Source organism: Anabrus simplex, chromosome 1, assembly GCF_040414725.1.
Source record: "Anabrus simplex isolate iqAnaSimp1 chromosome 1, ASM4041472v1, whole genome shotgun sequence".
Classification (NCBI taxonomy): Eukaryota; Metazoa; Arthropoda; class Insecta; order Orthoptera; family Tettigoniidae; genus Anabrus; species Anabrus simplex.
Window position 1 is genome coordinate 1,096,774,822 of NC_090265.1, and position 22,356 is coordinate 1,096,797,177.

General features: G+C 40.0%; 1 protein-coding gene and 1 long non-coding RNA gene across 2 annotated transcripts in view; one reads left to right on the plus strand and one right to left on the minus strand.

The window, feature by feature from the left end:
• LOC137501357 (uncharacterized) overlaps positions 1–7,792 on the minus strand; it is a 29,855-nt gene extending 22,063 nt beyond the window's left edge. Inside the window, exon 1 of the long non-coding RNA XR_011018508.1 lies at positions 7,714–7,792. This is a non-coding gene — a long non-coding RNA (uncharacterized lncRNA). The remainder of the gene's footprint in view (positions 1–7,713) is intronic.
• Positions 7,793–7,956: 164 nt separating this feature from the next.
• LOC136858043 (PMS1 protein homolog 1) overlaps positions 7,957–22,356 on the plus strand; it is a 154,365-nt gene continuing 139,965 nt past the window's right edge. Inside the window, exon 1 of the mRNA XM_067137277.2 lies at positions 7,957–8,160. Coding sequence (XP_066993378.2) covers positions 8,023–8,160 — 138 coding nt within the window. The 5' untranslated portion in view covers positions 7,957–8,022. The remainder of the gene's footprint in view (positions 8,161–22,356) is intronic.

The following is a 22,356-nucleotide window of genomic DNA, read 5'->3' on the forward strand; positions in this document are numbered from 1 at the left end:
GAAGGAAAGAGACGGAATTATCCCATTACTGCTGTACTGCAATTTAAGGTTGGAACGCTCTATATTAAAGAAACTACTTAAAATAGTTTATGTAGGGTCCACCTTGTCAATACACTTTTAATGATTGAAAATAATTTGTTTTATCATACATGTTTCAGGACTATTTTAAATAGTTTCTTCTTGTTATTAGCTTTATGTCGCACCGACACAGATATGTCTTATGGTGACGATGGGAGAGGAAATGCCTACGAAGGGGAAGGAATCGGCCATGGCCTTATTAAGGTACAGCCCCAGCATTTGCCTGGTGTGAAAATGGGAAACCACGGAAAACCATCTTCAGCGCTGCCGACAGTGGGGTTCGAACCCACTATCTTCCGATTACTGGATACTGGCCGCACTTAAGTAAATAGTTTCTTTAATAGATTCAGACAAGTCAATACAGGATCAAATAAAATACCTATTATGATTAAGTTAATCAACAATAAGACCTATCTCTGTTGGTGCGACGTAAAGCAACTTGGAAAAAAAAAAGAGCAACTATATTTTCAATTTATTCTTTTCCCAACCAATAGAGAGCAGTTAAAAGCAAGATATAGCGATTATAGGAGATCTTTCTAAAATGAATCCTTTCAGTTCTCACTTAATCTTTGTCCTCCTACCGCTTTTCCCAGACCTCTGGGGTGTGTCAAAATCTGTCGTGCTTCTGTCATTGCAAACTTACTATCATCTCTAATTTTTACTCTGTTCTTTATCAAATCATACACCTTTTTACTGCCTTTAATATCCAGCAAAGTGTCTGTGAAATTTCCCCAAAATTCCCTTTTCTCTCATGTACATCCTTTTCAGCACACTTCCTTGGCTTCTTGATATACTGACCAATTTTCTGCTTCTTTTTCACTTTCTCCCAAGCCATTTGAATTATTTTTTTTTTTGCTGCTTCCACCAGGTTGCCTACTTTCCATTCTTTCTACCTGATACTCTACCACAGGTCTCCTGCACATTTTACGAATACCTTTAATAATAATGTTATTGGCTTTACGGCGTGATGGGTTGGGTTCCCGCCATAGGTAGCTTGCCATGCAAGATAGGGAAGGAACACAGTGTCAGCAAGTATCGGTGAGATATGGTATCCGTTCTCACGTGGCGAGGCTGGTGGCTGCGTCAATCGGGTTGGTGGGCATTCCATACCGGGGCTGGCGCAGCGACTAGTCCATAAATTTTTTTAGGTGGTGGGTAGGAGTAGGTGATTAGGGTAGTTTGTAGTGCAGTGGCATCCTGCATGTGTGCTGGCTATCCGCACACGTGTGGGATGATACTGTGTAGATGTAGTTAATTTAGTTAAGTAGTTTTTAAGAGAGATGCCGTGGCTATTTTTTTTGTTTTTGTTTCGTTCTGTCTTCATTACCTGTAAGCTGATGGTGTATACTAGGGTGGGTAATAAAGATATGTATATATTAGCTTTATGTCCTACCAATTATTTTTATGGTTTTTGCAGATGACAAGGTGCCACAATTTACTCCTGCAGGAGTTTTTTAAGTGCCAGTAAATCTACCGACATGAGGCTGAAGTATTTGAGCATCTACTAGGGTGTCTCATCCTTTGGGGCATTCGGGGCTTAGCCCTGCACGAAAATTACTGTCTATTCATCATAGTAAGTATTTCAATAATATTATAATATGGCAGTACAGTGAGCATGGCTACTGTCCTACTGGCCTAGAACTCAAATAACCTCTATGTAAAAACGGTCTCACTGGGGTGGGTAGCTCAAGCGGTTGAGCACTGGCCTTCTGAGCTCCAGCTGCGGGTTCAATCCCAGCTCAGTCTGGTGGTATTTGAAGGTGCTCAAATACATCAGCCTCGTGTCAGTAGATTTACTGGCACATTAAAGAACTCCTATGGGAAAAATACTCTGGCACCTCTGTGACATCAAAATTTGTAGTAGTAATTTATGAGACATTAAACCAATAACAATATTATTATTATTATTGTTATTATTATTATTATTATTATTTTATTTCTTTTACATCCCACTAACTACTTTTGAAGATTTTCGGAGATATTATTATTATTTCTCTTTCTATTTTACTTGACAGAAATACTAGATTCCAAAAACAGGAGGCATCATCTCATCCGGGGCAAAGCACTTGAGCTTGGAAATGCTAGGTCCTCTGTCAGATGAAGGCAAGTTAAGGAACATTGTTTGACCAGGAAGAGTGAGAAGGATGAGAGGGGAAGTCCAGTGATCTGGGGTCTCTGAGTTCTGTCACACCACATAGGCAAGACGCATGGGATATGCATTGATATTTAGAATAGGCTTACAGTAGACTTTTTATCGTAGAATCCATTTCAGATGTTCAATGATCAAACTTTCATGTTCAACAGTTATAACCAGAAATTCAATATAATACAAAGACACAAACAAGATATTCAGTCCAGACCAGTACAACAGAACACCATGACTTAGAGCTAGTGAGAATAAGAAATTCCTGTTATAATTTGATTGTTCATTGCCAAGACCATAAAAGGGCTGGCCCACTCTGGCTTGGAATGTGTTGCCATGGTGAAGCGATGCGTCATGTCATCGGACAGACAGCAATGGGCAGTGCTAGTGTAAGTCAGGTACAATGCTTTCTGGTCTGGCTTAATTCGTGCTATTGATGACGATGATTGTTGATTAAAGGGGCTAGGTCATCGGCTCTTAATGGTACGAGGTGAACGAAATGAAAATTAAAATTTTAAAATGTATCCACTGATAAGTCTACAATGAATGATGAAAAAATGATTGTGAAACAAAAGCAATCAGTGGATCCTATTCACAATGCCTTAAGTACCGGGATGATACTTATCAAAAGGGGTCCAAAATCCACGTCACCAGCTACTCATAATGGTATTAATCACCGGTAAAGCAAGCCATGGCTCCTATAGGCTCCGTATATATAGCAATGTGCTGCTGCTGGTGGAAATTATGGGAACTACTTAGAGGCACCTTCGTCAACAGCTGACCATAAGAAACGGGAATATGTGTGATGTTTATATATATATATTCAATCATTTTACAGTGGTCCTCTGTCACTGAATTCCTTTCCATGGTCCTCTGTCACTGAATTCCTTTCTATGGTCCTCTGTCACTGAATTCCTTTCTATGTTTTTGTTTGAAGCCATTATTAGAATCTAAGACCACATTCCATATGTATTAATCCGTCCATGTTTGTGATGTAGATAGCCGCCGTGATGGATCACACTGCTGTGAAGAGTACATTCTCTATCCCTAGTTCTTTTTGTTTTATTTTTGACACTGTGTATGATACCTACGTATGTTCTTTCAGCTAATTTCTTATCCCCCTCCTTTACAATTAACATACCATCCTTCATAGTTTTGGCTTTACTCGATAAAAAGACTAGTGGCTGGATATAACGCGAAAGCAGAACCAAATAAATAAATTAAGAAGCAGAAGAAGAATCATTTTACAGTACTGTCTTCAGATTATTTTTTAACATCATAACGTTCGGGCAGAACTATATGCTTGTCACTGGCTGCATAAATAATTTAATGGTTAATGGCGTGTGGCCTCCGAGGAGGCATGGCGCAGGTCTTTCAAGATGACGCTGTATAGGCGACCTGCGCGTCTATGAGAATGGGGCCCCACTAATGATGAATTCTAATGATAAAGATGGCACACACATTCATCTCCTGGAGCCACTGCAATTAACCAATGAAGGTTAAAATCCCCGACCCGAACGGAAATCGAACCCGGGACTCTCTGGACCAAACTCCAGCACGCCTAACCATTTAGCCACAGAGCCGGATGGCTGGTTTCAGACCGCACAGGGGGTGTCAGGATCAAATTTTCAGTATGCGCCACGTAATTTAAAAATGCTACGAGAGGAATAGACAGTTCTTTTTATGTTTCGTACATCTAGAGAAAGCATGCGAAAGGGTACCTAGGGAATAAATGTTCACCAGGAGGGTATTGGAATGAGGAGATAAATACTAAGTTAGGAATGAACTTGATGGACGAAACTACACAAAACTGGCTTCGGTGGTGGAGTCATGCGAGGCAAATGAAGGAGGATAGGTTACCTAGGAGAATAATGGTCTCTGTTATGGAGGGTAAGAGAAGTAGACTATGGATAACTTTGTAGATTATTACAATCAATCCAAGTCATTTATGTTGACAATTGGGCTGCAGTGAGAATTGATGGTAGAATGAGTTCTTGGTTCAGGGTACTTACAGGCATTAGAGTAGACTGTAATCTTTCACCTTTGTTGTTCGTAGTTTACATGGATCATCTGCTGAAAGGTATAAAGTGCCAGGGAGGGATTCAGTTAGGTGGAAATGTAGTAAGCAGTCTGGCGTATGCTGCATTAATAGATGCTGTGATACAGAGGTTTCCTTCACAACCTCATGAAATGCATTTGAAAAGATGGTGTATCTTAGCATTATATCGCAAGAAGTAATTTGGGATTTATACATTTTAATAAATACAGAATAACTGTTTAAAAAATGTATTTTAACTATTTTGGAAATAGGTTAACAATTACTATTTGCTTTACGTCGCACCAACACAGATAGGTCTTATGGCGACGATGGGATAGGAAAGGCCTAGGAAGTGGAAAGAAGAGTTTTTTAACACTGGTACCTTGTCCCACAGAACTGAGTCTGTCTACTCACTGCACATAAACATTTCACAGTTAGGGGAGAAACAGCAGGGAAGGTGACGAAAGCAGAGATAGGCCGAACGGGTGAGACTGGTGTAACAAAATAGGAAGGGGGTTTGCATTCTGGTCAACCTAGTAAAGTCATCTCCTGCATCTTGCGCCATCCAGTGCAACAGTGCATGCACCCTGAGAGGCCCTGCCTTATGTTATTGGTATCAAGGTGGAAAATTACCATCTTATCCTTACCCTCTTCCTATTTTCCTAAATATCCATCTTAACCTAATTCCTGGACAACCCTCTACCATGCTTTCATTTCCTTCACATACTTTCCCCATATGCCTGACAACTGAGTCACCCATGACCAGAACCTCAACCCCACCCTCATTAATCCCCTCCACTCGTGGTCTCACTAAAATTCCCCGACGCCTGCAGATAACAGTTCACAACACGCTACACACTGCAGCAAGAAAGACTACTCTGAACAACCTACATGCTATCAGGGCTGATCTGACTCCAGAAAATCTTCAATTCAATACACAATCCGGTAGAAATTTGTTAAAGAGGAGGAAGACAAAATACCAAGAGGATCAGGACAAGAAGCGGAACAACACCCATACAAGATCTTGAACGCCAAGAAGGCTGTATTTCCCAGATAAAACCCTCTGCAAGTATGGGAAAAGACCTATTAGACAGGACCATCATGGCAGTCAAAGTAGTGCATGACATCAAAGACTGTCCATGGAAGCAGTGATAAAATCCTCCCTATAGCTACTTATGGACGTGAGATCGTACCTAGAATGGGAAATTCAGAAGAAGAAAGTGGCTAATTTTCTTTTTCACCACCATGACCTCAGAGGATTGGAAGTAGGTGAACTATCTGTTGCACCATCTTTTGACCCAGCTTGCAGTACATTGCTTCCACCACAGACTTTGTAGAACAGATGCATTCACAAATCAGGACCAAACTGTGTAAAATGCTTTATGAAAAGCATCACGAGCTAAAGCATAAAAACAGCTACATCCATAAGTTCTGCATAGAAAAATAAGTGCATTATCATGCACATTGTGTGCCATCCCCCTCATTAATAAATTAGTGAGAAAAGAAGATCTATTAGAGTTTGGCCACTGCAGGAAAGAGAATGAAAATACATCTGAAACCTCTGGGAGATGACCACTTAGTTTTGGAAGAAAGAGTGTGGGGAAGGAATACTATGGGGAGGCAAAGACCTGAACAGAACATAAATGAGAGAAAATGCGGGTCACTTCATTTAGCCTAAGAGCAGATATAAAGTTTGTACAATAGGGCAGATATTAAGGCTTGCTGCTAACCATCACTGAAATTAAAGAGAGAGAGAATTTCTGATAAAGAGTATAAGAGGACCAAACTCCTTACTAGTCTTCATACTCATATGGCATGGAATGTAGCTTCCTACTAGTCTATGGACTGATGACACAAGCAGCAACAAGGGAAAGATTAATAAATTACTACCGTCGGTGGAGAAACTGTGAATAAATGGAGAAATATGCAGATTCTATTTTACAAATTGATTCCTAAAATAAAGCATTCCAAAGAATTCATACCAACTTCAAACTAAACATACGATGGTCAATGGAAGTGCCACCACTGAGTCACAGAATAGGAATACTTGCATGATTGAAACAAACAGTAGCCTAAAGTTGGTATAATTTTCTACAGAACTTTCATTATCACTATACGTAACTTAATGAATGCTAATACAGAAAAGAAGGAAGTGCAGGTATTGCTAAATAATAGCCTATACACTGAAGCTTGTTGCTGAAAAATAACAATGGTTTGATAAATAAGAAAAAAATTCACAAGGAAAGAGGTAACATGAAAAACATCTTAGGTAATGTAACTCTGTATGATATAGGTCTTTAATGCACCAATACAGGCTGATCAATTATCTGTATTTATGGCTGTCACCCAGGTGACAGATTCCCTATCAGTTGTTTACCTAGTTTTTGGAACTTGGAAAGAACGACTAAGTTTGCTTTGAAAAAGGGGTAGCCTAATGACATTAAGATGCTTGGAATTCCCTGGACTGCCCAATAAACAGGTGTTATGGTACTCAAGTGTCTAAAGCATATGGTACTTTGCAATAACACTGTGGTCATCTTCATAGTATTTCCACCATTCCCAAATTTGTTTTATGAAAATAACCTAGAAAAAACAAAATTAAGCTGCAGAAGCAATCAACAAAGTCTCCTATATTTAGCCATCCAAGTCACAGGCAATACTTTTTATGTACAGCTGATCACTTTGAATTATGATTCAGTTCAAAGGCACCGAGGTCAACAGTTCCAATGTGATCGCTCTAAATCCATTACAAAAGAAAAAATGGGAACAAATTGTGTGGTATCTATAGACGACACATTTCACGAACCATAAAACTCCTTACTAGTCTTCATACTCCTTTATTTAGGTCTGTCTGTTAGGTCATCAGCCCAGAGGCTGGTTGGATCTGCAAATAGCACCATCAAAGGCTATGCAATTATAGGGAAACAGCTAAAATCAATGGCAGAGCCCAAATGAGGTGTACTAGGCAAGATGAGGAGTGGGGTAGTTTGCCACTACTTTCCTCACTGGGCCAGAATGTGCCACTGCAGCGCGACTGACCCTATGAGCAACACCTTTCATAACACTCAGACACTATTTGTGCTCCAAATGTCATTATTCACCACCACCCATAGCCCAGCAACTTCAATATTGTCAAGAAATGGCAACAGGCGGCTTTATTTATTAATAGGTAAGCCTACTAAATCTCACAATAATCCTGTAACAAATTTTCCATTCTCTCCTAACGTAAATTTATTGAAATAACAGCAAAAGGATCATGTTGTAATCGAAATATCGTACCAAACGGTTGATAATTCACTAGAAAAATATTTTGTTAATAACTGGTGTAGGAAATTTCCAAGTTCCATAAGGTTTACAAACAGCAGATGTCATGTTAAGGACAAAATTTATATGAAAGCAGTCACATTATAAACATAAAAGGATGTATATACATTTTTAATGAATTCGCACTTACAATAACTTACTAAACACGTAGGATACAGAACTGTTTAATCACAAGCAAAATGTCACACTGCGCCATACGTCAACCAAATTCGAAATCGAAAACAATTTGGCGCGGAAGTCCTAGTTGTAGTATCGAGACGGTATTGTAGTTGGTTTGAGCAATGGTTTGAGTTGGTCTTGGTCGAGAGATTGCTCGATAACAAACTATCGACAGTTATCGTTACCATATCGCGAATTACCGCCAAATCTAAGTTACTTGCAGTGTGTCCCATTTACTGCAAAGTGATATTTATGGCAAATAATTTGTTATCTATGAAGCATGGCTGTTGTACAGCTACCAGCATCTACTAGGAAGCTTATATCTAGCTCTCAAGTAATAACATCAGTTTCAAGTGTTGTTAAGGAATTGGTTGAAAATGCTATTGACGCACAAGCAACGAACATTGAGGTTAAGCTTGTAAGTGAAATTGTATTTTCCTCTCAAATGATTGTCAATTCACGGATGATATATAGGGTATTATTCAACGTCTGAGTGTTTTATCTTTAATACGCGAATCATATTATAGTTTATGAACTTTCGAAGTATCAGTTCATTTTAGGTTAAGTATATAATGCTTCAGTGGACTTGTCGAATCCTGATGAGCACAATTTGAAATGTACAGACATCACTATGACCTGATCCACCAGTTGACCAGTTGTAGACTAGTCAGCATTAAGGAGTGGTTCTGCTGTGATCGCTCATTGTTGCCGACAGGTTTCTCATCTTTCAAGGAACACTATCCGCGCATGTCAATCGGTGAAGGGTGCCTTGAGAAGAAACAATAGTGCACAGGTGCCAGTTCATCCGCAATGAAGTACGGTAGTGTCTTAGTTCTGCTATGGGAAATAAATAAGAGTCCTCCGAACATTAGGACTGTTACTATCTAATACAGTTAAATGCAACTTGTTAGCTTTGGTGAAGCTGCTGACATGCTTAGGATCCTTTCATGAATTCTTGGCTGTTATTAGGATGGTTGCGTAGCAGTAACTTACTTCCTCTTAAAACAATAATCACCACCATCATCTTAGTTGTTGAGAGTTATAACTGTAAGTTAGTAAGTAGGTAAGTAAGCAAGCCTAAGTATCAATAGATTACACCGATGTATTTACTAACCCTGCAAGTAATGTTCTGTGTAAGCCTCCAACCTGTGGGAATAAATCTATTATAGAAACTATTTAAAATAATTTTTGTTGTGTCCATCTTATCAGTACACTTTTGCTATTTGCTTTATGTCACACCAACGCAGATAGGTCTTTTGGCGACAATGGGATAGGAAAGTCTTAGGAATGGGAAGGAAGTGGCTGTGACCTTCACTAAGGTACAGCCCCAGCATTTGCCTGGTGTGAAAATGGGAAACCACAGAAAACCATCTTCAGGGCTGCCGACAGTAGTGGGGTTTGAACCCAATATCTCCTGGAGGCAAGCTCACAGCTGCGCGCCTCTAACCTCATGGTCAACTCACCCGGTCAATACACTTTTATTGATTGAAAATTATTCTAGCATGTTTCAGGAACAATATGCATCCCCTTCATCAGTGAAGTCAAGTATATTGACAAGGTGGACCTAACATAAACTATTTTAAATAATTTCTGTAGGTCTAATAGCTTTAGGCAAATTCGACAAACTTGACCATTACAACTTTTATTATAATTTTCGGTCCACCTTATTCAATATGTAAAAATTGTTGCGTAGATGTCATAACAACATATATTTCACGTAATTGAAAAAGAGGTTCAACCTATTCAATACATAAAAGAAAGAAATGTAGTGATTACATTCTTATTTAATAGTAAATATAAATGGGACCGGTTTCGACCCTAGTCCAGGTCATCGTCAGCCGTAAAAACATGTGAAACAATGCATATGAAAAAGAAAAAGATTAAGTAAATTCTGGATCGGTATAAGATGAAACATAAATTAACGATGGGGGTAGAAATTGTGAGTCACTTAGAAGAAAACAGTACGTAATATTGAGAATGTTAGTATGGCACACGCAATGATAGACGAAGTCTCACAATGTTTATGAATATTGGAGAACGGTCAAATGGGTCAGTTTCCACACTCTGTCAGGCACAAAGTCACAACACTATCAAATAATATATGAAGATCATAATTAACTTGAAGTCGCAGACGAATAGATTTGTAGAAGCAAACTGCCAGCTCCCGGTGATCAGCGCGGCACATTCCAGGTCATGCGCTGCGGTCTCGAACGCCAAAGTAGAATGGACTAGGGTCGAAACCGGTCCCATTTATATTTACTATTAAATAAGAATGTAATCACTACATTTCTTTCTTTTATGTATTGAATAGGTTGAACCTCTTTTTCAATTATTTAATTTTTAACGTTAATACTTTCAATACGGAACAATGAAATGTTTATCTTTAAATAAACATATATTTCAGTCAGTACTAGTTTTGACGCCCCACTGCGTCATCATCAGCTGATAGAAGTTTGTGGAAAAATTGACAATCATATAGGTTTATCAATGTCATCACAATTTAAAATTATATTAACAATATGAAACTGTGTTAAAAACATACTGTCTCTGAGTTCATATTTTCAACAAGTCCAAGACTTACGAGTCTTATGCCATAAACTGATAACATATAGAATGATTTATTGCAGAGTTAGAGCGTTACAAAGTGAGGACGTCAATAAGGTTTTGGTCCACCCCCTGGCCTGGATGCAAGCTGTCACTTGACATGGCATAGAATGATAAAGTTCCCGGATGGTGTCCTGCGGAATTTCGTACCAAATGGTCTCCAACTGTTGGGCTAAATTGGCGACATTCTGGGATGTTCGCAATTGCATTCCGATGACATCCCAAATGTGCTCTATGGGAGAGAGATCCGGCGACCGAGCTGGCCAAGGAAGGATAGAGCAAGCTTGAAGACAGTTCATAGCAACATGTGCTGTGTGCGGTCGGGCATTATCCTGTTAGAAAGTAAGGCCTGGATGTTGCTGAAGGAACGGTAACACAACCGGCTGTAGAATGTCATCAACATACCGCTGTGGTGTCAGTGTGCCAGGAATGACTACCAGAGGGGTCCGGCTATCAAAGGAGATGGCACCCCAGACCATCACCCCCTGTTGTGGGGCTGTGTGGCGTGCGATAGTCAAGGCAGGATCCCCACGCTGGCCTGCACATCTCCAAACATGTCTGCGGTTGTTGTCAGGTCACCGTTGGAAATGGGACTCATCACTAAATACTATACGTCCCCAGTCAGGGCAGTTCTACGTTGCTCTGTAATCTGGCTTGACGGTGAACTGGCGTGAGTGGTAAGCGGTGTAACGGGCGGCACAAGTGCAAATTCCTCTCCCTCAGGCATCTTTGATGGTCATGGTGGACACGTGTGCGGGTCACATGCTGGATCGTTGATAACGGCGACTCCGGTGCTGTCACAGGGGTTCTGACAATCGCTCTGTCTGCCCGTGCTGTTGTGGCACTCGGTCGACCACTGCCATCCTGACGCTGATGCCTGCCGTTGCTGACCCACGCTTGCCAGCATCGTCTGATCGCTGCATCACTTTGACCCAAATGTCCAGCAACAGCTCGATTCAATCAACCAACTTCTTTCAATCTGATCACACGACCTCTTTCAAACTCTGACATCTGCTCGTAATGAGCACGAATCCTTCGGCGTGACATTATTACAGCCGACGTTACAATAGTGCAGTCGAATGCAACAGCTACTTTGAGCACATGCTTCAGAATCGCGCCTTATATACACCTGATGCATGCGCAGTTCGGATGCGCAGGAGCTCCTGCTATTCATTCATTGGACACAAAACTTTGATCATTTGCATGTTCAGTCCGAATGTCTTTGCATACGTAATTTCCTTACAATCGGACAACGCCTTGCCGGTGGGTCGGTTCTTTTGTTGTAGAGTATACATCTTGTACATAGTTTCCTCTGCTTCCCTTGGCACATCTTTGTCCCATTACATGTTTCTTACACTATGGTAGAAACAACTTCCAGCTTGAATCCTCTTGATAATCTCAACATCCAGTCTCCATTAATTCACTCCCCAGATATTTAAACGTTTCCACTACTTCCAGGGGCTTGTCTGCAAGTCTCATCTGACCTTTCCCTTCTTTCTCCCCTCTAGTCATTACAAGAGTTTTACTCTTTTTTACAATTATTTTCAGTCCACATTCTTCGATTTTCCCATTCACCACATTCCAACTGTTCCTGAACCTTCCTGTCGTCTTCTCCCCAAATCACAATATCATATGTAAATAACAACATTTTCATTCCTCATCCTCCATGTGCTGCTTTTGCTGTTCTCATGATGTCATTCATTACTATTGTAAACAGGATTGTTGAAAGAACACTTCCCTGTCTCAGCCCACTAGTTATTTTGAACCAACTTGTCCTGCCAACTTAAGTTTGCATGCAACTACAACCTTCCTTGTACGTTGCCATGATCATTTTTATTAATCCCTGTCCAATTATTTTTTGCACCAGACTGACCCAAACTTTAGTCCTGGGGATACTGTCATATGCCTTTTCAATGTCAATGAATGTCATCACCAATTCATACCCGTACTCCCATTGCTTTTCCATTAGTTGTCTCATAATGAAAATGGGCTCTAATGTTGACTTTCCACTTCTGAAACCAAACTGATTTTTCCTGTATCTGATCCTCAACCCTCAACCTTATGCTACTTTCCAGTATCCTCTCCATTATCTTATTAACATGGGATATTAGAGTAATTCCCCTGTACTATCTGCGCACCTTTTCTGGATAGATTTACACCCTGGTGCTGAATTGGTTGACCTCGGCAATCTTCGAGATTCGTACTGGCAACCTTTGAAACACAAACTATGAATCGCTTATGCATCGCTGTGCGACATCTGGCGTACACTTTACGTCCTAGTACTGTTGTTATTTACACAGCAAAGCCAAACTATAGAATTCACTCTAGGAATAAGATTTGCACCGAGAAATGTTATATAATGTATGTGTGACACAGTTGTTGGCTTAAGATAACAAAGGTTTAGAAAAATTCATATCGATCGATCATATTATCCATTCAATTCATATTTCATTTCCATTCAGTTGGCAGTACTACTGGAACCAGAATTGCTCCCTCCTTACTCCTCAAACCCATACACAAATCTATCGATAAAAAGTGCGCAGATAGTAGTTCTTCAATACTTTCTTATCGCCTTTCTTCAAAATTGGGATGATTATTCTTTTTTGCCAATCATCAAGGACCTCCTTATTCTCCCAGACAGTTCAGCAGCTTCTGAAAATACTCTCTCCATCTATTCCTTATTTCTTCTGCCTTTGTTAATATATGCCGTCTTCATCCTTCACAAGCCTGGTGTTTACTCAATCTCTCTTTTTTTTCCTTAAGATCTTACTTTCTTGGTCAAATTCTTTGCCTCCACATATTTTCTTCTACCTTCTTCAGTCTTAGATGCTTTCAATGCCATTTTCTTTTCCTTCACTTTAACCATCAACGTTACAACATCAAAATCAACCTTCCCCAAATCCCGAGAACTAACATCGTACCATATTTACATTAAACATTGCTTTATATAATATTAACTTTGTCCGATATATATACACTGTTCTTTTCTTGATATTGTCTGTTATAAAGTCTTTATGGGACACTTTGAAACACTCTTGAACAGTTCACAATTCCTCCTATATTTTTTATTTTTTAAATTTTTTTTTTTTGCTAGTTGCTTTACGTCGGCCTGACACAGATAGGTCTTACGGCGACGATAGGACAGGGAAGGGCTAGGAGTGGGAAGGAAGCGGCCGTGGCCTTAATTAAGATACAGCCCCAGCATTTGCCTGGTGTGAAAATGGGAAACCACGGAAAACCATCTTCAGGGCTGCCGACAGTGGGGTTCGAACCTACTATCTCCCGAATACTGGATACTGGCCACACTTAAGCGGCTGCAGCTATCAAGCTCGGTCCTCCTATATTTTACACTCTTATAAATATGTATCATCACCTTAGATGGGTTTATTATCCGAGATGGCCACTGATAAAAATGTTGTTTGCCACTGTTTGTATTATTGTTGCCTCTGTCAAATTAGGCAAGTCAATACAGGATAACATAAAATACCTATTATGGTCATGTTTATAAACTGTGGGAGAAATGTATTCCTTCTCCAATTCAACATTTGAGGAACCTCTATGAAAAACAACCAAAGACCTTATGCTAGAACAAAACAGGACAGCTTTTAGAAAAACTAGTGAAAACTGTATTTAGCATCCTTAGCAGCAGTGAAGTGATACTATTAGACAGACCGCATTCTACTGTGGGTTGTGATAGTAATTAAAGTAGCTTTTAACATACATACATACATTATTATTATTATTTCGTATGGCAAAACAAGGATACATTATAAGTACATATAAATACATATTTCTTAAATAAGAATGTGATTTACAAGTCAGCATACATTATCATTATAGACTGTTATGCCTTTCAGCGTTCAGTCTGCAAGCCTCTGAGAATTTACTAAACATCGCCACAATCCTTGATTTGCAACTAGTGTTGTGGCCTCATTTAGTTCTATCAGAAATTTTTGGAAGATCATGTATAATATGAAATTATAATAATAGTAATAGAGCACACAAATTTTGCTTTGATTAGAGAGAATATCTGTGTGGTATCGAGTGGTTTACTCATTGTTCGTACAGAACTCTATTTTAGACTTCAGCAGTTTTTTCCTCTTCACAATGTGGTAGCGTTCGCAGAGATTATCACAGAATTCACACTCGTTCTTATCTCCTGGCTTGTGGAAGGATTTTAACTTGCAAGCCCTGTGGCGTTATCCATGTACTGCTATTGAGGTCACGAAGTGTTGCAGCTCCTGACTTGTGTCCACCATGGCCTCTGTAGAGTAGAATTCTGTTCAGATCTTGGTTTTCTTTGTTTCCCTTTCCTGCAGTACCCTCTTTTAACTATCCATAGAGGGTAAGTGTAGTTTATATTTCAGCGTTTCAGTTAGGAAAGTTTCTCTGAGAAGTTTGCATAGGCCTATTAATCTTGATCTTGTATATCTAAAAAACACCAAGGGTAGTCTTTAGGAAGTGTGCCTTGACCTTTTCTAGCATTCTAAGATTGTTCGTTGTTAGCTTATCCCCAATAATTTCTATTCCATAAGTTAAGATAGGAATTATTTTGGCATCAAATAGAGCCATGGTAGTCTTCAGAGATAATCTGTTGATAAGTTTGATGTTGTGTATCACATTTATTGCCGCTGTTGCTCTTTGTCTTTATGTAATCTGTAGGAACGTGCAGTCATATGTATGGTTAAGCCAAAATATTTGAAGTTGTTTACAATTCGTAGTGCATCTTGCTTGTAAGTCAGTTCGTCCTGTGAGGAAACCCACTCTCCTTTTTTGAAGATCATGTATTCACTCTTTTTTGACATTGACCTTTAATTGGTTAGCTTCCATCCAGACATCTAGAGCATTTAATTCTTTCTGCGAGTCTTCTGACCCTCTAACCATATATATTCTTACTGTCTGTCTCTCTCTCTCTCTCTCTCTCTCTCTCTCTCTCTCTCTCTCTCTCTCTCTCTCTTTTCTTTTATTGCTTTTATGACATCATATGTGGCAACATTGAATAATAGAGAGCTGAGAGGATCCCCCTGCAGCACGCCATTAGTCTGAGTAATCCCTTTGGATGTTGCTACGTTGTCTGAGATTATGACTTTGTTGCTCTTCAACATGTTATGGACAAGATTAAAGAGAAACTTATTTTCCTCAACTAAAGTATCAAATTTCCAGGAGATGATGATCCTCTTCAGTGTGTCAAATGCCTTCATGAAGTCGATGAACACAGCATGGAACTTTCCATTTGGCTGTCTGAGAGAGTTATCTGTATCGTCTATTAGATTACACTTATTGCCTGTATTGTGCTTCTTCCTCTTCTGAAGCCAAACTACTCTTCCAGGGCCGGGCTGAATGGCTCAGACGGTTGAGACGCTGGCCTTCTGTCCCCAACGTGGCAGGTTCGATCCTGGCTCAGTCAGGTGGTATTTGAAGGTGCTCAAATACGTCAGCCTCATGTCGGTAGATTTACTGGCACATAAAAGAACTCCTGCAGGACTAAATTCCGGCACCTCGGTGTCTCCGAAAAACCGTAAAAGTAGTTAGTGGGACGTAAAGCAAATAACATTAACATTAATTCTTCCAGGATTTTTGTGTTTATTTCTTTGCTTACTCTATCTGTTACAAGTTTTGTAAGCAGCTTCAATAAGTTGTTCTCCATTGCGACCCCCCCTCCGTATAAGAGTTGGGATCCTGTGGGTCTCCTTAACCCTTTTTTATTTTTGTTAAAGTTTTCCATGCCTTTGGAATGTCCCCTGTTTGTAGACACATATTCATGAGGTTCGTAATGGTTGGCAACAGAATGTCCGCTGCTGTCTTTAGGTGTTCAGTATATATGCCATCCGGCCCTGGTGCTTTCTTGTCTTTCAGACTGAGTATGATTCTGTGCATCTCTTCTTGTGAGAAAAGTATGTAGTCCTTGAACTCTGCTCCACTAGGTTTCATTGAATATACCGATGAATTTTGATGATTATCTCATTGATGTCTATTTTACCAGCTATCTGTGACTTTCTAGGTTTTAATGCTAAATAGCGATACTTCCTTGCTTCCATCACCATTCTGTTTGCTTGCAGTTCAATGTACTCCTTCTGCACCGTCTTTAAGGTGCCTTTATATTTTCTTCTGAGTTGGCTATAGTTTGCTATATCTTCTATGTTGTTACTTATTTTTGCTATCTGAAGAGCATGCAGGACCTGTTTTCTTTTTCCAAGTAACATGCTTTGTTGAACCAGATTTGCAATCTTCTATTTGTTATTCTTGTGGTTGTGGATTTAATGAGGTCCTCAATTCCGAGAGCTGCTGAGTTCAGATCTTTCTTTTGTATGCTGTTATTTAGGTCAATGATCCTGTTTTTATTTTGCTTAAGGATATCTACGTTAAAATTTCGAGATGTAGGTTTTTGGAGATCTCTCTCTTTGTTTGTGTTTGACTGCCCCATTACAACGAAGCTTGCCAGAACAGGGCATTGTTTCTTCAGAGGGTTCTCTGCAACTTCGTGCTCCACTAGATGTATTCCAGATCCTTTAAAGAGTATTAAGTCAATCGTACTGCTATGAAATTACCTTAGCATGGCTGGCCGTATGTGTGCAGTGTATGGACATTCAGTGTTGTGAAAAATCAATCTAAATCTTATTTTCATTTTCCAAGAGACGTGAACGAGTATGCATATTTTACATATGCACATGTTTTCTTTATTCCTAACTGACTGATACTGCATGGTATTTGTTTCTTCTGCCGGCCCCGCTAGGGGTACTGTGCTTGCCTCTCCCCAATTAAGTTTTCTGATAGTGGGGAATCGGTTGAGCAACAACAAGCTTCTGCCCCATTATAAGATATAAAATTCATAAGATATAAATTTTTGCCCCATCTGAACAAGTTGATGATCCACAACGTCTTCCTCCATTTTTTTAAATTTGTAATGTAGCTCTCAACCTCCGGCACCCCCTCCGGTCATATCACTGGGCTTTAGCAGCTTACTCCACCCTTTAGCCGTGTTGCTTAAGGGGATTTTGAAATTTTCCATAAATTCAACAAGTGACATCATAACCTTCGTAAGATTTCTTGTAAAATTCCAAGACCGTGCTTTTGTGTTTGCTCTGTCGCAGTCACAAATCTTACTGATGTTTTACCCCCACTCAGGTGTCCTTTCAGATAAGATCGTCAAGGCCATATCGGAAAAGAGTTCAGTTAAAACTTTTCATGCTCATTTGTTGGCAAATTTCATTCCTGCGAGAGCTGTATCATCTCTGATCCAGAAATATTACTTCCGAGTTCAAAGGCTAGATGAAAATCTAGCGGACTTTGTACAGGACATTAAGTTTTATACTAGAGTTTTTGCATTGCAATATTCCGAAGGTCAAATCATTCAGGCTATCATTGAAGGGATTTCTCCATCTTATATATATCATATTTATGTTTTGCTTCCCGTCCGCAAACGTTTGCTGAACTTGAGGCCATGTCCTTGTCTGCGGAAGGAGTGAGATGTGCAGATACTCTGCAAGTCGCTCGAGGACCACCACCTTCTTCTAATATTTCTTGGCCACCACCTCGCCGAATCTTCTCTCCCCGCAAATGTTATGCATGTGGGTTGGCAGACCATCTAAGAAATAAGTGTCCTCTAATAAAAACGAATAGACCTAAAAATGGAGTGTCATCTTCTCAGGGATGTTTCAAATGCGGGTCATTCACGCACCTCGCTAAGAACTGTAACTCATCAAATAGTATACCTTCTTGCTCTATTTCTGGTTCTACCTCTGTCAACCAAAGCAATCGGAAATGACTAGCATGCCTGGCTAAGTCCTCGCCAGTATCAGCTGCTCAAGGCTCAGCCCAGTCATCGTATTTTCTGAGGAGGGAAGACCCTCTAAAACTTCTTTTGTAGGTCCTAAAAAAATGCCTCAAAATTGCCTCCAGTACTCCTGGATTCGTGCCCTTCCTCAAAATTGAAATAAATAACGAATCGGTCTTAGCCCTTTTAGATTCAGGAAGTATTGGCTCTATTATTTCAGAAGAATGGTATTCCAAATTAAAGTTTTGTTGTAAATTTCCTGAATATGTTTCTTCTTCTGTAAAGTGTCTTTTGGCTAATTCTTCCCCTATAGAAATTTTAGGATTTATCCAGCCTAAAACTCACATTTCTAAATTTACATGGAAGTTTAAGTTATTTGTTGCTAAAAATTTGTCTAGCGCTGTGATATTAGGGGTAGATTTCATGTCACATTCCGGTATTGTGCTCGATCTTCAAAGCAAATCCTGCGCATTCAAATTTGAGAGTAATTTCCATATACCTCTTTTAAAACATAATTCTGTATCGTCGTCTATGATTTTGCCTACCCAGAGTGATATGTCGTTAGACCTTAGCCATCTACTAGGCTAATTGCATTCGTAAATTATGTCAGTCATTTTCCGACGTGTTTCAGAACATTTTGGTGTGACGGACTTAAATGAATACAAGATCGAGGTTACGGTTCGGTTCCCATGAGACTTCCTTCATACAGACTATCTCCACCTAAAATGAAGGCCCTGAAGGAAATCAGACCAAATGCTGAGGGATGGTATCATTCGACCCTCTTAAGTCGGCATATTCTTCACCCATTTTTCTGGTGCCGCAACCTCAAGGCAGCTTCAGGACAGTAATTGATTACAGGGCATTAAAACTTAAGATTGTTCTACAATCAGTACCCCTTCCCTACTTGCATTCATGTTTTTCTTGGTTTCGTAAGGCTAAATTCTTCACCGTTCTAGATCTTAACTAAGTCTATAACCAGATACCTCTGGCGGAAGAATAGAAACATCTGACTGCTTTTGCTACCGACTGGAATTTGTATGAATACAACTGTGTGCCTTTCGAGCTCCCCACGGATGCAGCGGTACTTACTAGGCTGCTACTAAATAGGGTCTTCTCTGATATTAAATTTGAATATCTGTACCATAATCTAGATGATTGGTGATTTTTCTCTGAGACCTTTGAGGAACACTTAGCTCGTCTAGAGGAAGATCTAAAACACCTTATGAAAGCTGTATTGATGGTTAAGTTGTCAGAGGTATCTTTCGCTAAACCATCTTCTGTCCTTCTTGGGGCATATTGTGTCACTGGATGGAGTTTCAGTCGATCATTGCAGAACGCATGCGATCCGTAACTTTAAACCTCCCAAAGATGGTAAAGGGGTTGCTAGATTCATCGGCATGGTGAATTTCTTTAGGAAATTCATCCCCAACTTCGCTAATAGGGCGGCACCCTTAAACCTTCTCTACAAGAAAGGTGCGGCGTTTGAATGGGGTCTGTCACAGCAAGCTGTGTTCGAGGATCTGAAATTAGCTCTCTGTAACGCCCCGGTCTTCGCTATGCCTGATTTCTCCAAGAAGTTTATCATACAGACAGACGCCTCATCATCTGCGGCCGCTGCGGTTCTTCTTCGGGAATCAGAACTAGGAAGGCAGCCAACTGCCTAAGCATCTAGAAACTTGTCATCTCAAGAAACCAAGTACTCTACATACAAGTTATGACTGACCGTCCTATTTGCCTTAGAAAAATTCCGTCTTTACCTTGAACATGTTAAATTTGAATTAGAGACCGACAATCAGGTTCTGAGCTAGGTTTTGGCTAGGCCCCATCATACTAGGTGAATTTCAGCATTTCACTTTGACGTTAGACACACTTGGGGATCTGAGAATGTGGTCACCAATGGATTAAGCTGAATGTTTTCTGGCGATTTTGGTTCTGTTGACCCGGAGGAAAGTCCTTCACCTTCTATTTCCATATCTTCTGGTATAAGTGCAATTTTGACTGATGCCCCTATGCTGTTTCAAGATAGCGAAATACCAACGTGAAGATCCGGTGCTGGCTCCTATGATGGAAACCCGTTCTTCTGGGGAACATGTTGTCCCTTATGTTGTGAGGAATTGGGTGCTGTGTTGCCCTTCGGGGCACGATCAGAAGATTAAAATTTGGTTCCAGCTGTTCTAGTGCTGTTCAAGTATTACCATGAGACCCCATTAGGGGTACATCTAATAATAATGTCCTTTGCTTTAGGTCCCACTAACTACTTTTATGGTTTTTGGAGACGCCGAGGTGCTGGAATTTAGTCCCTCAGGAGTTCCTTTACGTGCCAGTAAATCTACCAACACGAGGCTGATGTATTTGAGCACCTTCAAATACCACTGACTGAGCAAGGGTTGAACCTGCCAAGTTGAGGTCGGAAGGCCTCAACCTTCTGAGCCACTCAGCTCGACAGAGGGATATCTGGGCATCTTCAAAACTAGAGAGAAGATAAGGGAAAGGTTTATCTGGAAGTGTATGGGTGGCGAGATTAGGGAACTGGTTAAAGCATGGTTGTGTCATCACACACAACCATTAACTCGGCGCAAGGGAGATAGGGTCATCTTCCCTATCCTTCACTTGAGTAATTCTTGTCTGGTGCATCCACGTTGCAGGACTTGGTATCCTCCACATCAGTAGGCCGATGTGAAGGAGAGCTAAGTTCAGGCAGGGACCCAGTCTCACGGGGTATAACATCGAACCCATGCGCAGGGTTATAGGTGAAGACCTTAACAGCATCTTAGGCAGAGAAGGAGACCTTCAGTATGGCAAAGATGGTGGATGAGGCAACCCATCCTCTCTGGGGAAAATTAGAAGAGGAAACCACTGCTTTGTGGAGAAGAGGGATCTTCAAAGGCTAAAGGAGTAAACCCTGAAAGAAAATCCTCAGATGCGTTAGGCTTAGTAGGTTAGCAGATGAGTAAATTTGCACTTGCTTTCAACTACAATACAAGCCTCGGATGGAAGTTTAAAAATATAAATGGAATTGACAAGTCTCTGACTACAGTTGCACAGTATGATGGTAATGCTGATGTTCGTGCAAGTGTTAGATCAGAGAACAAAACCTGATTTGGGACAATAAATATTCTAACAATGAATGGGAATGAAAATGAATTGATTGACTTAATGGAGAGACGAAAACTGGACATCCTTTGATTGAGTGAAGTAAAATGGAAAGGGAAAAGAATGAAGAAACTAAAAAAGGGGTACACCTTGTACTGGATGGATAACAGTAAAGAGAAAAGAAATGGAGTTGGATTTGTAGTGAATCAAATGTCGAACCAATAGCTGAAGCAGAGTATGTAAATGAAAAAATTATAATAATGCACGTACATTTAAACAAGGAACTACTGCTCCACAGACAGGATGTAGCATGGGAGAAAAAGAAGAGTTCCTCAATGAACTGGAAACACACATTGTTGGAGATGGGATCATGGTAATGGGAGATCTGAATGCTCATGTGGATTCCGCTGGAATGGGATATGAGAATGTTCTGAGCTCACATGGGTACGGCGATAGAAATTAAGATGGAGAGAAATTGTTGGACTTTTGTATCAGAAATAACCTGATGATAAAGAACATGTGGTTTATGAAGAGGAATAGCCATAAGATCAGCCGATATAGTTGGGATGGACAGTATGGAACACTCATCGATTTTATAACAACAGACTGAGAATGGGGAAGATACGTCATGAATACGAAGATAATCCCCAGTGAAAGTATGGAAGGTGATCATAGATTACTAATTGTGGAATTAAAACAAGTAAAAATCCGTAAAGTTGTATGAGGGATATAATAGATACACAGCAAGAGGAAGAACAATGTGGCTTTAGACTAAATAGATCAACAATAGACCTGATATTTACAGTGCGAACGATAACGGAAAAACATCTGGAAAGGAACAAGGAAATCATATTCGTATTTTCGGATTTGGGAAAAGCTTATGATACAGTTACGAGAAAATGTGTATGAGAATGCTTACTGAAAAGGAATGTACCAAAATCATTGATTAACGAGATAGAAATGTTGTATCATGAGAGTAAAAGCAGTGTACAAGTGGGACGTGGTGACTCTGAAACATTTTATACAAAAAAGGATCTCAAGCAAGGAAGTGCGCTGTCACCATTATTGTTTATTATATTGATGGATGAAATCATTTAACGTGTAAAACAGAATATCAGTAGTGATGAAGTGAATACTTTGGTA